Here is a 14,683-nt window from a genome sequence, read left to right on the forward strand (position 1 = left end):
ATTAGATCCCGATATTTTACAACATTTAACGAGTGAGGTTGCTGAACATGGTCGAACATAGTGGAAGAGAATGGGACTTTATGCACTTACTTGGCAGAGGCAATCAGCTCCATGCTTTGAGAAGACTCTTCAGTATCCATTTGTATCAGCAGCACTCGGGTTCCAATATCAAAGCCTAAAATGCACTCTCTGTAATGTAGATGGGGAAAGAAAGACAGACAGAAAATACCTTCTAAATAAAGGCAAGGAGTGCTTCTGAGCCAGGTCAGAACAATGATATAAAACTGATCAGTAAAGTTACCACTGGGTAGAGATAATGGAACATTTAAGTAACATGTGGAACCTTAAGAGCTTACCTGATTTCTTTACAGAACGAATGCTCGGTGTCAAACTGGTGAAGGAACAGAAGGCGAAACCACCCAGGGTCAACGTGAAGCTCTTTAATAAGGACCTTGATGTCCGACTGGGTGAGCAGCCTTGAAAAGGTCGTTACCTGGAAGAACAGTGGTTTATAGTTAGCGTGATGGATGGTGTATTTACAATCCAGTTTATCGAAAACATGACCTCAACGTTCTGCCCCGTTTCAATCCTTTTGGCCTCCAGTTCTTGTGAACCGTGAGCCCCAAAAGAGAATATTCCCAGCAGAAACTGCACTGAATGAAAAATAGCTAAGGAAAGAACCTAATACCAGGAAAATCTGAATGGTGAAGATTCGTTGGTGGTAAAGTTACTGATTTTGAAGGGATTTTGGCCCTGTCCCTTGATTTGGGATCAATATTGAAATCCCTCCAGCAAACAGATACAGAACCAAATCATTACCTCGACAAACTTGCGTTGTCTTGTCTCTGTGTGCTTAAGATGTTGCTGGATGTAATCACTCAGAGACCTATGACGTTGCTTAACGAAATACTCTGCCCAGAGTTCCTTAGCCTCATGATCTCCGAGCTTGGAGGACTTCAAACGAACCACAGCATCTGGAGTTACACAGTTCAGGAGAAGGTGTTTTGCTGAATTGAACACGGATCTGGTATCACAGATCTCTTCATTTGCCATATGGGCCGTGTCCAGAACCTGCAGTAGCACACTCGCACAGGCATCAGAGTGGAACCCAATGATAACTTCTGAAGGGGTTAATGATAGTTTGGCCTCCGATGCAAATCTTGCCTTCACGGCCACAAATTCCTTAACCCACGCCTCCAATTGCTCGACTATCGTTCTCTGTTGGAGACTAAGCACAGTGCTCATGTCTAGGCTGTGCTTCTCAAGCCTGTTGATCAAGGGAATGGGAAACTGTTCATAGACAATGTCCTTGTCTTCAACTACAATCAGCCGAAACTTTTTGTCCACTCTACATTTGACTCTGTGTGTTCCGAGCCCCAGATCCACATACTGATACTCCCCAAGATACACATAATACTGGTTCAAAGCATCATAAAGACTTTCGTACAAGTTCTTCAGATTCAGAAGAATCACGATGCTACCAGTCTCCATACAGGTCTTCACTCGATTTACATTCCTGCAAATTTGCGTGTATTCCTGATCTTTTGGGAAACTGGATCCAAATATGATCTCAGGGGTAACTCCCAATTCCTGAAAGATATGCTGTTGCACAAGTTGAAGGGCAACGTAGTTTTTGGTAAGAAGGAGGAGGTAACGACAGTCTCCATCCGCCCTGATATTCTTGTTCACCATCTGAAGAGTACTCGTCTCAGACAAGCGGGTCATTGAGGGAAGGAAGACATCCAGGGCGCTGAACTGATCCTTGCCACTGAAATTGCGAAGCACAGCTTCGGCCAGTTGATCATCCGTCGGTTCGCACTTGGACTCCTTGGCTGTGGCGAAGACCATTTTCACAAGGCTGTAGTAATCACGAAGCCCAAAGAACTGACCGCTTTGCTTGCTGCATATTTCCAAGTACGATTTAGCAAAGCTGGGGAAGAGATCCTGAACCTTCAGTAGCACCGCTTGGCCCGATGAACAAATCCCCTTGGCCGTCTCGATGAGCTCCTTCTCGCACGGATCCAATCGGGAAACGAAAATGCCACGGTTCATCTTGGCAGGGTCCAGGGCCCAGTTGGAGATTCCAATGAAGCCGACTTTCTTATGAGGGCTCGGGTCATCATCCACGCAGCCATCTTCCAAGAGCGGGTGAAGGGTTTTCAAGGGCATCTGTGGTGAGTCCTCAGCCAAGCCGATTTCGTCCAAGACCACCACAGAAACGTACTCCTGCAGGTTCTTGGCCTGTTGAAAACGGGCGCATTGTTTGAAGGTGTTGATGATTCCTTCCGGGGTTGAGTGGGGGCTACACTGGAAGGACACCATGTGGACTTGTTTCAGGTGCTTAAATAAATCGCAGTGGGCAGCTTGCCCTTGCATGGCGTCCAACACAACAGTCTTTGCCAGAGATTTGGAGCTGCCGGGTTTCCCGACGAGGAAGAGCGGGATTCTGAGCTCAATGCAGATGACCATTAAGAAAACATTCTCTTTCAAGGCCTCATTCTTAGCTATGGTTTCCCTCATTTTTATGTCTCGCAGAAAACGGTCTTGACAACTTACAATTTCTTTCAGGATTGCAGCGGGGGAATTATAAGGTTCAGGGAAATAATGGCAAATGGCTTCTAAATACTTTCCCTTGTGCACAAGTGAAGGGTAGTAACACACGCCTACTGTTAGCATCAGAGCTTGCAAGAGATTAATATTTGGGCTTGGGTAATTGAAAAGGAGTTCTCTTTGCTCATAGAACCACACCAAAACCTTCATGCAACGCTCTACATCCCGTAGACTCACAAAACTGCACTCATCCTTTTTCTGCCGCATGAACATTTGTGAGACAGCAAGGACCTTGACTATGTCTTGAGTGCAACTGAAGGGAAGATGATGATTCTGGATATACCTTTGCACAATCTGCTTTGTGTAAGCTACTTCTGCCAAGTCACTGAGTTGTCCAAAGTCCCATACCAGTGGAATCATGCTTGGTGGTAACGGCTGAACTCTGTATACCAACTGTCTCAAAGGGACTTTCCCCAGTTTATCGTCGGTCTCTTCTGCCTTAACACGATATCCCAACCCAGCCATTTCCAGTCGTTTGATCATTATTTCCGAATGTTTCCTGTATGGGTTACAGGCTGCTATTATTTTCAACCCCGTGTGGCATTTCATTGCTCTGCCCTGGATGGTTTTATCGCAGAGAACTTCTTTGATGGCGTAAATGGCCTCCGTGGTGTTGGCTTCGTCAAAGAACAGGATCGTTTCCAAATTGTGTCGCTCCTTGTTGAGAATGGCCATCTTCTCTGCCTCCTGAATTTTTGCATATATTGCCTGTGCTGTCGTTCCTCCATGGACTTTGACGAGCTTCATATTTTCCGTTTCCCGCTTGCCTTTCTGCAGATCGCAGAGGAATTTAATCAGCCTGGTTTTCCCACAGCCCGTCTCACCCATGATGATCACAGGGATGCCACATCGGAAACGCATGTGTATGGCAAGCATTTTCATCATGTTGTCCGCAGTCAGCTCATAGGTCGTATCTGGGTCCGTCGCGTCTGTGACTCCCAGCACCAGGGAGAGCTTCCTGATTTTAACTTCCCTAGAAAGCCCATCGAAATCCTCATTGAATTGGATTGTCTGAAGGGTGAGCCCGTGGTGAAGCTGGGAACTCATGACATTTCCCCTCAGGACCTCGCCGGTGTGATGATCCACTGCGTTGAAGTCACCGCCACGATTCTTTCTCAAGTGGAAGCCAAGGAACGTCATGGAGAAGCCGTCCGCATTGAAAAATATGTAAGGGTGAGATTGAGTCTCCCACCTTTTCCTCAGTATATACGGTAGCAGGTCTTCATCCTCACAGAGGTTGGAGAGGACCAGGCTTTCATCTGAAATGCTCATGGATGGGGTTGCAAAATCTCGAGCCATGACGATCATGAATTCCACGATGAATAGCTTAAAGCCAACAAGGGTATCTCCGACAAAGGTAGGGTTGCAGAACATGGACGACTCGCAGCTTTTTAGCTGAAGATTTAGGAACCAGGAAAAGTTCCGTAGCTCTGCCCAGGACGGGTCCCTCAGCCCACAGTACTGTAAAAACAGGACCAGACATTCCACGGGATCTTCTTCAATGCTGCCTTTCCGGTGTGTGAACTCATCGAGGTTTGAACCCTTGCTGAATCTGCGGAGATATTGATACGGCCTCTGGATGGCTTCACTGTGAAACTCTTTCCTGTCCATCAGGGGATCCAATGAATTGGGGAGTTCGTGTCGACGCTTCCTTAATTCAAGGACACGGACCTCTCGTGGTGTCCGACAGTGAACGGTTGGTAGAATTCCTAGAAGTCCCAGGTTTGCCTGTGAGAAGTGGAATGAGAGAGAAGGGACAATGGTTAAACGCAATTTTAGTGTTCCCAGTTTGACGTCTGTAAAAGGTTCATATGACTAATGATAATGAGAAACACCTTTCACAATCAATCAATCAGTCAGTCAGTCAGTCAGTCAATGAATGAATGAATGAATGAATGAATGAATGAATGAATGAATGCTTTAAAAAGTACGGCAACAAAATCCACCTGTTGGGGCTGGTGTTTATTACTATTGAGGAGCTCCACAATGTGCAGATGAGTCTCACTACGCTTCCAAATCATCCCCGCGCTGTTCTTTAGGAATCCCAGGATAAGAATCTTGAAAAGGAATTCTTCCAATCTTTTCCTCACCTTAAAAAAAAGTCACAAAGATGAACTCAAGCATGGGATACCAAGGCAGCCATCAAACACCAAGGGCAGACTTGATTTATTTTACAATATTAACCAAGATTTAATTTTTATCTCAGAAGAAATTACATTTAACTAGAGAATTGAGGCTTCGCAAATACCCGTGGGGACCGATCTTCAAAAGTTGACGAGAGATGGAGGTCCTTTGGCCAAGCTGATTTTATGGTTCCCGAACATGAGCTCCACCTTCCTCCCATTGCGTTGTCAACCTAATTTTTATATCAGTTAATTCAGTGTCCTCGTGACCTGTTCCAGCTGTCGATTACTCTCTCTGTAAGGAAATACTTCTTGGGACATGTCCTAAACTTGCTGTCCACAAACCTGAACCATTTGTCGCTGCCTTGGTGTAGCTGAAAATATTAATCTGCGTTTACTTTCTATTTTGCATTTAACTTTATAAGTCCCACTCTCAGAAATCCATTTTCAAGAACCCTATCTTATCTGATCACTCCTCATTGTTCTACCTTCCAACACAGGAGATCAATCTCGTTTCTCTTCTCTGCACTGCCTCTGGGGCCTGGGGAAGCTCGACTGTGGAGTTTCAGAAAGTTTGCCAGGGATCTGAACTGATTTAATAATAATAATAATCCTTGCATTTGATGTAGAGCTTCATCGCATTGAAACATCTCAAAGTGCTCCACGGAGCATTTTTTAAGTAAATCGCAGCAACTCTATATTTGTAACACACAACTAAACAACATCCCAGCATCCTATTTGCCTTATTTATTGCTGCCTCAAACTGTTTGGACCCCACATGTTGAGCCACATTTGCAGAGAGAAGATTCTCCCAAACGCCTGCAAAACAATGAGCTTCCTAGTTACGCACAGGTGCTGCGTCAATGTGGAATATTCTCGGCTGTCCTGAAGGAGGGGTCAGCTTTTGAACGAGCTGGTTTTCATCAATAACTGGTTCGATTAATCGGATTCGATTCAGAGCATCGTGGCCTCCAGGGTAACGCTCCAGCAGCTTTTCATGAAGTCGATCAACATAGAGAGACTTCCCTGCACAGAAACAATGTTGGGGATTTACAATACAATACAAAATTACATTTCTATAGCGTCTTTCACATTGGGAAGACGTCGCAAGGCCCTGGACAATCTGGGATTTGGACCAGAGCTGGAGGGTTGGGATCAGGGAGGGTGTGAGGGCAGGTATTGCAAAGTAGTCTTTGAAAGATATTTACACAACCGAAAGAATTTGATAGATTCAGTTCCAATTTCAATTGAAATAATATTAGTTACATACCCACTCCAGGTCTTGTTGATGACACAATTCGGACTGAAAGTCTATCGTGGAAAACCCGAGCTGCAGAGTCGCGCTCTTTTGGCACAGTGAAATGGTATTGCAGGTACATCTGAATGTTTTCTGGTTTAACGTTCAGTCCTATATGTACTTTGTAGCAGCTGAAGTACGACGGGATGTAGCAGTGCTGGCGCTTAGCATCACAGATCACCACAAACTGATACTCGCAATTAGACTGGTGCTTTAGTTCCTCAAAGAGGTCCCCAAATCTCACGCTGGCGTCATATGTCAGGCGATCAGCGTGGATCAGCGTGTAAATTTTCTGATCGCAAGACCCCCTGCTCAAGGCTCTCCTCAGAAACAGTTCCGCTTCTTCGTAAGTGGTTTTCTCTGAGCACACTAGGACTTCATCGTAGGTCGGCAATGGCTGCTTTGGGCTCTGTGTGTAAAGGCAGAGAGCTGATCGGAAGACCTCAGGCTCTGCACAAACCACCAGGTTGGGTCTCCCCTGATACAGGGATGGAGGAAGATGGCGAGTGACGGAGATTTTATTCAAACCCGAGAGATCGTTCAGGAGCTCGCCAAGATTAGTTACATCCAAATTGCCCGCTAAGAAAACCGTCATATCGTTCATGAAGGTCTCCCAAATGGCGGCAATCTTTTCAGAGAGGCCTGCTGCTTTTTGGCTGTGAAGCAGACGTGCACTTGGACGGGAAGACATGTCCGGTGACTGGGAGTTGGACGTTTCTTCGCCTTGAGTGTCTGGCGGCTGCATTTGTTGGAATTCCATTTCCTCAGTCACCTCCTTGCAATGATCCAAACGGAATGGCTGAGGAGAAAGGCTGCACTCTGATAAACATGGGTCCACATCATCAGAGTCACACTTATACGCTTCTAACTCAGTGTCACTATATTCCTCCACCTCTTCATCCTCACCCACCTCCACCTCCACCACCTCCACCTCCACGTCTTCATCCGCCTCTTCAGAACTTTCATTCTGCACCATTGACTGAGGCGTTGCCCATCTCACGTCCTCCACGGTGCAGTCAGGTTTAACGAAGGACAGCATAACCATCACCTGCTCAGGTAAGGGCTTCCTCGCAGAGAGAGCTCCGAGCTCGGTGCACAGATACACAATCTGCTCTGCCGTGTAGTAATTCAGATTGTAGAACCTCGCTCTGGTCTCCTTCATGAACTTGTACCAGTTCTCAAGGCACAGTTCCATCGCTCTGCACAAGATCTCCAGCTGCTCAGAGAGATTTCCATCCACAGTCAGGAGTCCAATGTTTTCTGCACTGAAGTCCATTGTTATGCATACTTCACTCTTTGCATCACAGTGTACGAATGCCTTCCAATTTCTATAAAGCATGTTTCCGGAGGAGTACAATTCAATAAACGCTTTTCCAAGTCTTTGGACGTTACTGAAATTCTGTTAAAAATAAAAAAAAGATGAATAATGCAATACCAAAGGATTGCATCTGACCTCTATACCGAGAGAAACGTGCAGTATAATTTACGATGATGACTTAAATGATGCTCTAAGCATTAAGATGGACAAATAAATAGCCTGAAATCATCCCACCAGCTCTTGGCTAAAATTTGAGACTAAGTTGAATCGGGGAAATTTCTTAAATTCAGTACATTGCAGTCCTGTTATAATGTGCTTCTTATAAGCACATGGAGTTTCAGCCCAATTCGCTTCACGTCAGTAAAATAAAATGAGCGATTAATTGTTAAGGCTTTAATTATTCTTTTACAGATGTTCTCATTTCAGATCATTTTCACCTCCATAAATGTGGCAACTTCCTCCTTCCCACGCGCTCTCTTCCCGGACATCAGCATCAACTTGTTCAGCAATTCCTGCAGTTCCTCCAGTGTGTATTCCCGAGCTTCTTTGGTGTTCTCGTCGTATAGAGACAAACGAAGGATGCTCGCAAGCGACACCTTAAACAAGGTTAAAAATACAGTGCAACAGTGACCCGAACAAGAGACAAGAAATGACCGATTCAGTAGCTGTTTGGTGGGCAGAAAGTCCACAAGTCTTAGGCTTCAGGCCATTTTCTCTTAAAATTTAAGTTGGTACAATCTCATGCTCAATCCAATGTCTAACTGCTGTGCTAATTGGCTGCCGTGTTTTGCCCACAAAATATACAGTCAATTCACCTTACAGTATATTCGGTGAAGCACTTTGAGACGTCTCGAAGATGTGATAAGGCGCTATATCAAATGCAAGGATTATTATTATCACCCGCCCCCAAGAATTGACCAGATTGTACAGGGAGTTCCTCAAGGCCGAGGTTAAGAAACGGCCGATTTTCCTAACTGGCTGCTCTTGCGTTCTTACCTTTTTGTCACACAATCGCCCATTGTTGCCCACTGTGTAAACTCCTTTGCTGTTGATGGCAGCTGCTAGGGAGAGGGAAGATGTTTCCACAGATCCGTGACTCTCCTTCAGGGTTTTCAGCCATTCCAAATAACGGGCTGAGTCTCCCTGCAACAGCAAAGAGTTAAAGGTTTACCCAAACCCTTCTCATCCCGTGCTACGACCCCTATTATCTGGCCTTTTTAGATAACCTGGGTCAATCGCAAGGTAGATTCAGATTTAAAAAANGGGACTTCAGCCAATTTGATCTCATCCTTTTAGAACATCAACCCTACCGTCTCTCCATTATCACGTCAATCCTCTTGTTAAAAAGAAGACACTGTCCTGGTTTCAACCATTCTTCCAGATAACACGTTCAAGCTGAGAAAAATGCCCTTCAGCGATTACCCATCTGTCTGCCAGTCCTATTGCAGATTTCCAACCATGGGCATGTCTAGCAAGGAAGGCTGCCTGATTACAGATGTGAGTCTGACTCATAGTTTCAACCTTCTGGTTAAACGGCACCAAGTTGACTCTTCAAAGCAAAACCATTTTGCAGATTCCATGCCATAAAATCATACAATTGTGGAATGTTTCCAGCCAAAGGAAGTCATTGGGGTCCATCATGTCTATCAAAATATATACAGTCAATTCACTTTACAGTATATTCTGTGAAGCACTTTGAGACGTCGTGAAGACATGATAAGGCGCTATATCAAATGCAAGTATTATTATTATTATCCTGGTGCTGTCTACCCTACTGGAGCTATCTATTCCAATCTTCAATTCTTTTGGCCCTTTCCACATTATCATTACTATTTCCCCCAAAATACTTATTCCAATTTAGTGCATATTCCATTCCAACAATCCATCGCTGGAGTTTCCATGCGGAAGTGGGATGCATGAAATTCTCAGTTTGGTTTGGATACTCTTAAGTCAGACCTCCTCTGACCAAAAAAAAATTGCCTCGAAAATGCTGTCATTGACTCAGCATTTGACAATCAGTAGTCGGTAGTCTAACAACCCTCTGTGCAAACGAAAATCTTCTTCTCTCCATTCTCTTTCATGATCGAAGATATTGAATTATTGTAAAAGTGATTACCAGTTTAACCGTCAGGCCTTGATCATTCTTCAATGCCTTCCAGACTTTTTCCGCGCAACCTATTAGTTGGTTCAAATCCGTATCTGGTTGCAGGTCATAAATGAAAGGGGAATAGCCCATCACAGCATCGTGGAAGCAGGCGACTCGATCGATTTCCATGTCATTCTCTCCGGCTGATATGGAAGCCAGGTCCACAAACACTTTTACTTCCTTTAAGTCTGGGACAGAAAGATACAGGAAGAATGATAACAATTACTCCCAGTAATTGAAAGAAACTGCATTAAAATTCGCTCCCCCCAAAAAAAATTAATAGTTATACTTACTGATCAAAGCTTCTTTCACCCATTTTATAAATTCTTGACACCGAATGAATTCCTCTAAGCACTTTCTGCACTCTGGATTCATTTTCACCAATCGCTGTTTTGTTTGCAGTAAGGATCTGTCAATGTAATCTAGAGTTTTTTCCTTGAAGGAAGGTTTATTCTAAATAAAAGGAAAGCAGTGATTTCAGAAAGGTGGCAGGTAAAGACTGTTTACACTGAACACATGTTTCCAGCGACTTGGGAAGTCCTCCCGACGTGAAAAATGTTAAATAAATTAATTTTGTTGTTGTAGTTAATCTGGTAAGTTGTTCCCTGCAGACAATCAATTACTCTGCTCTACTTCATGACCAAGTCACTGTGTCATCTACGTCACTGTGTTTTGCTCTCAGTAAAGGTGACTGTGTTTATTTGCTTAGATTTCAATCCTAGTATAACGGGCCTTACTTCTAAAAGAGGAAATTCACTATCAACTACCATTAATTCAAGTGCTGAGAGTATAAAAGACCAGTGTGAAAAGCTAAAAAAAAACACATTTAGGAAGAATGTCATAGTTGTTTCAAAAGTTTTTCAAGGTGGGGAGAAGGGGGGAGGGTTGGAGCCACAGGATGCCTTTTTGCAAATTAACTGCATGCGTGTAAAATTACAACAACATCTTGCGTTTAGATAGCGCCCTTCGTGGGGCAGCGTCTCAGAGCACTTAACAGTGGAGGAGCCCAACCCTGAGCCATGGGAGGAAGGAGGTGACCGTAAGCACAATCAAAGTCGAAGGTTTTCAGCCGTGATCTAAAAGAGGGGAAGGAGGGGGCAAGACAGAATGACTTTCAGATTCATTTACGTACTATTTTGGTCATGTTCTGGATTGTTGTGAAGTCTCCACGTAGTTCTAACTTCTTCACAATGTCCTGAATGACTTCCGCAGATTCAGCAGCTAAATGAAGATCATAATATTCTTTGATTTGTTTCCATCGTTTTTCTGTCCAGCCTTTATCTGTGGTCCCTTTGGACATGATGTCCATCTCGGTCTTAATATCAGCAGGGCATTGACTGAGTTCCAAGAACATCCTGTCAACCTCCTGGAACGTTACCGTGCCCTTTGCAATTTTATGGCAAAGGTTTTCATAATTGTTCCAGCAAACATCCCAGATCGAATCCTGGAGATCTTCCAAAGTTAGTTCATCGTGGTAAGATTTTTCAGAAGCCTCCACCCAGAATTTTAGGAGAACGCTGCTCTCTTTATGTTCATGCATTCTATCTGCCATGAGTGCAATATCACTGCTCAGGTTAAAATGCATCACTTGAACGACCTTCTTATTTTCAGCTTCGTCCTTTGTCCAGCGTTTCGTTCTGACGAGCTCATTGAGTCTCATGGCCTGAATGTTTGCCTTGTATTTTTCTTCAAAGAACGCAGTGTCGGTGACTGCAAAGCAAACAGGCAGCAGCCAATATTACTTGATCAGCATTTGTTTTAAGTCGAATCTACAACAACTTAAAGGGTTTAGAAAAATTCCAGATTTAACCAATTTCATTCTAAGTCACCTGCAACCTTTTGCTTTGGCAGGTGACCTTTACAATATCAAAACGTATTATTAGGTGCTACATCAAATGCAAGGATGATTATTATTAGTAATTATTATTGTTATGTGATAAGTTTTGTACCTTTAATTTTCTCGTGAATTTTATTGATCATTTTTATAAGTGTTCCAGTGCATTCCTTTTCACGCAAAAGGGCTTCGTATTCTTTCTGTCTCCTTGTCAAAAGACTTTCGACGTCAACTTGAAAGAAGCACTTGTCCCGGCTTACTGGCATCTTTTGCTCTGCAAAGCAAGTGCGGGCTTCAATGTATAGCAGCGCAAGTCGGGGAAAAACCGCTTTCATGTTATTAAATGCAAAGATTATTATTAATACATTTAAAATGCAAAAAAGTTTGAAGGAGTTTTTTTCAGGCCTACTTTGGCACTTATCTTTAAGTAAATAATCAATTATCCACTTTGGTTTCCACACCAGGGCATATAATTCAGACAAGCACTGAAGCAAAGGTGGACTGCACTGTAACCACTAACATCAGGGGCGGGGGTCACAGGGAGAGGGTAATTGGGTGGGGGGGGAGATTGTGGAGAGCGATGGGAATGTGACTCCATTAATGGTCTGTCACCCCATCTGGTTGCAAAACCTGACTCTGCACTGCTAACGACACATCATTGCTGCTAAGTGCCACTAGTGCTGTTTATTAGAAACTTGTAGTGCTGCTAAGAGAGAGGGGAATGTTACACTGTAAATACTAAATACTTACGTGCTTGAAATAAGTCAATGTATTCCTTTCTTGTTTGCAGTACCAACTTGAGATCAGCGAGCTTCACAGAACCTTCGTATAGGCATTCAACCAGCGTGTGAAAACTGTCCTCAGCCCTGGTGAGCAGACGTCTTGCTTCTTCCAACACGTTGAGTTTACTGCAGTCACCTTGAGATCATAGGCCAGTGTAAGTTACGAGACCCAAGTAATATTAGAACAAGTAATGTTAACCCATTTCACCCCAAAAATATACAGTCAATCTACTTTACAGTGTGTTCGGTGAAGTGCTTTGAGATTTCTCAACGCTGCAATAAGGAGATTATATAATAATCCCTCCAAAAAAAAAACAATAATAAATTGGTCATTTTCAATCCACGACTGTTTGTGGGACATTGCTGTGCGCAATTGGCTGCCGCGTTCGCCCACAAATATACAGTCAATTCACTTTACAGTGTGTTCTGTGAAGCGCTTTGGGACGTCCTCCCGACGTGAAAAGCGCTATATCAAATGCAAGGATCATTATTATTATTATTATTATTATTATTATATCAAATGCAAGTATTATTATTATTAATAATAACTACATTAACGAGCATTGGATTGGAATAAATCTGTGCAGCAATTCTCATTCCTGCATCATCCGTCTGCGTTCTTTAATAGAGTCCAAGATGAACTGTTTATGAATGAATTGAACATTGCCCCCCCACCCACCCACCCACCCACCCAGCCACCCCCCCAACAACAATAATGCTGTTCGCAAGAATGCCAGAGAATGTGGATATTGGACAACCGGAAAAGCAGAGGTGATATTTTGAACTTCCATTAGAGGGCACTAGAATGGTAACTTCAAACATACGTTTTCCAAATATCAACTACAAGAACATAAAAATTTGCTAAGAAGACTAAGAACTTTCCAGGTCGCCTTCCACCGTCCTGGCAATCGCATGCAATCGCATGTGCATTCGATTTTAACCACACATTAAGGTTACGGATATTCTGTGAAGCACTGTGAGACGTCTTGAAGGCGTGATAAGGCGCTATATCAAATGCTAGGATTATTATTATTGTTAGTATTATTATTATTATTATTACGAAGGGTCTCAAAATTGCAGGACTTTGCAGATTGATCAATTTGAGCCCGGATTTAATGCTCACTTTAAGGGCTGCTGTGTATTATTGTTTCCTCCTCTATTATTTACTCAGTCGAAGAGAATAAATAAATAAATAAGCACCAACATATTATTACCTTGTAGAAGGCAGCAATGCAGGGCAGAATCTGAACTGAGCACACACCCAATGTCCCCAACCTCTCCATCGGTGCTCGAGGTCAGCCTCTGCCAGGACTCTTCGATCAGTTTGGATAAAATATTTGGATTTTTTTTGTTTTCCCAGGGACGTAACTTTAGAAGCAGTTCCACCTCCTTCTTGCTCTGCAATTTGGAAGAAAACAGGAAAAGTTTGAAATCATTTGCTTTATTTTAGTCAATTGTATTCCCAAACTAGGAATGTGATCCGATGAATTGTTGGATGACAATTCCACTCAACATTACCTGAACTGTAATGGGAAATTCCATTAAAAGGCCCGTGTTATTTGTTAGCAAAAGCAGCAGCCAATATTCACATGGCAAGATCCCACAAACAGCCATAAAGTGAATGATCAATTTATCTGTAGCATTTTTGACCCAGTACATCAGAGAAATATCCTTTAGTTTTAAATGAGTGTTATAGATTCTTTAATGTCCACCCACACAGGCAAACGGGACCTTGGTTTAACATCTTATCTAAGGAATGGTACCCTCCAACATTGCAGTGCCCCCCCAACACTGCACCTGGGTGTCATTCTAAAATTTGAGCTCAATAAATAGCTTCGGACTCGGAAAAAAAGAAAATGGAACAAAGAGGAAAACGTGGCAATTTAAAAGGGCCGAGTTGTATCTCCCAAATATGCTCTGTCGCTGGTATCACTCACCTGGCAGAGTTGGGGGACAGCTTTAAGTGCACAGGTCTCAAAGCAGTTGGCGAGGGTTGTGCTTATGTCAATTAACTTTTCCTTCTCTTTCCAGTAGATTTCGATCTGGTCAGAAGGGTTTTCCTGCAGATAAAAGAAAATAACAGCAAAAATGGATAACCCCATTTCTAAAAACAGTGACACATTTATCGACCAAACTTAATTTACGGTCAAACGTTAACCATTGCAATCAGATTTTCTGGTAGAGTGCTTGAAAATGCACCATGGACCCACGCTACAAAAACACCACCTTGCTGTCGTTAGCAAGCTTAGTCTGAGCAAGATAATTATTAAATGACACAGCTCGGAGGAAGTTGCTTGGTAAATAGAAAGTACCTTTTGTATTCTTTTTGTGAGGTTATTTTCTGCCACACTTCTCCATTGAGTGGTCCATTCTTCAACACGACAGTCCATAGCCAAGTGGCAACTCCACATCTGCAGAGTTAATATAGTCATTGGCGAACCTCTTAAATCTACCAAGGCAGTAGCCCCCGACACCCCTCACCCCCCCCACACACACACACACACACAATTTCACCTTCAATAGATCACCGTCCCTCACAGTGATGGATTAATTTTCTATCGGGTGAAATGCAA

The 14,683-nt window shown here is 43.3% G+C and overlaps 1 protein-coding gene across 1 annotated transcript in view; it reads right to left on the minus strand.

Moving 5' to 3' along the window:
• Positions 1-14,683, minus strand: part of LOC103175536 (E3 ubiquitin-protein ligase rnf213-alpha) — a 51,441-nt gene that overhangs the window by 24,073 nt on the left and 12,685 nt on the right. The window contains 16 exon segments of the mRNA XM_007888630.2: positions 91-189; positions 357-493; positions 820-4,338; positions 4,557-4,700; positions 5,584-5,759; positions 6,004-7,429; positions 7,786-7,944; positions 8,345-8,491; positions 9,465-9,682; positions 9,788-9,947; positions 10,627-11,204; positions 11,444-11,602; positions 12,079-12,246; positions 13,325-13,508; positions 14,048-14,170; positions 14,423-14,521. Of these exon segments, the coding sequence (XP_007886821.2) occupies positions 91-189; positions 357-493; positions 820-4,338; positions 4,557-4,700; positions 5,584-5,759; positions 6,004-7,429; positions 7,786-7,944; positions 8,345-8,491; positions 9,465-9,682; positions 9,788-9,947; positions 10,627-11,204; positions 11,444-11,602; positions 12,079-12,246; positions 13,325-13,508; positions 14,048-14,170; positions 14,423-14,521 (7,496 nt within the window).

The sequence above is a fragment of the Callorhinchus milii genome, unplaced genomic scaffold, assembly GCF_018977255.1.
Source record: "Callorhinchus milii isolate IMCB2004 unplaced genomic scaffold, IMCB_Cmil_1.0 Scaffold20, whole genome shotgun sequence".
NCBI lineage: Eukaryota > Metazoa > Chordata > Chondrichthyes > Chimaeriformes > Callorhinchidae > Callorhinchus > Callorhinchus milii.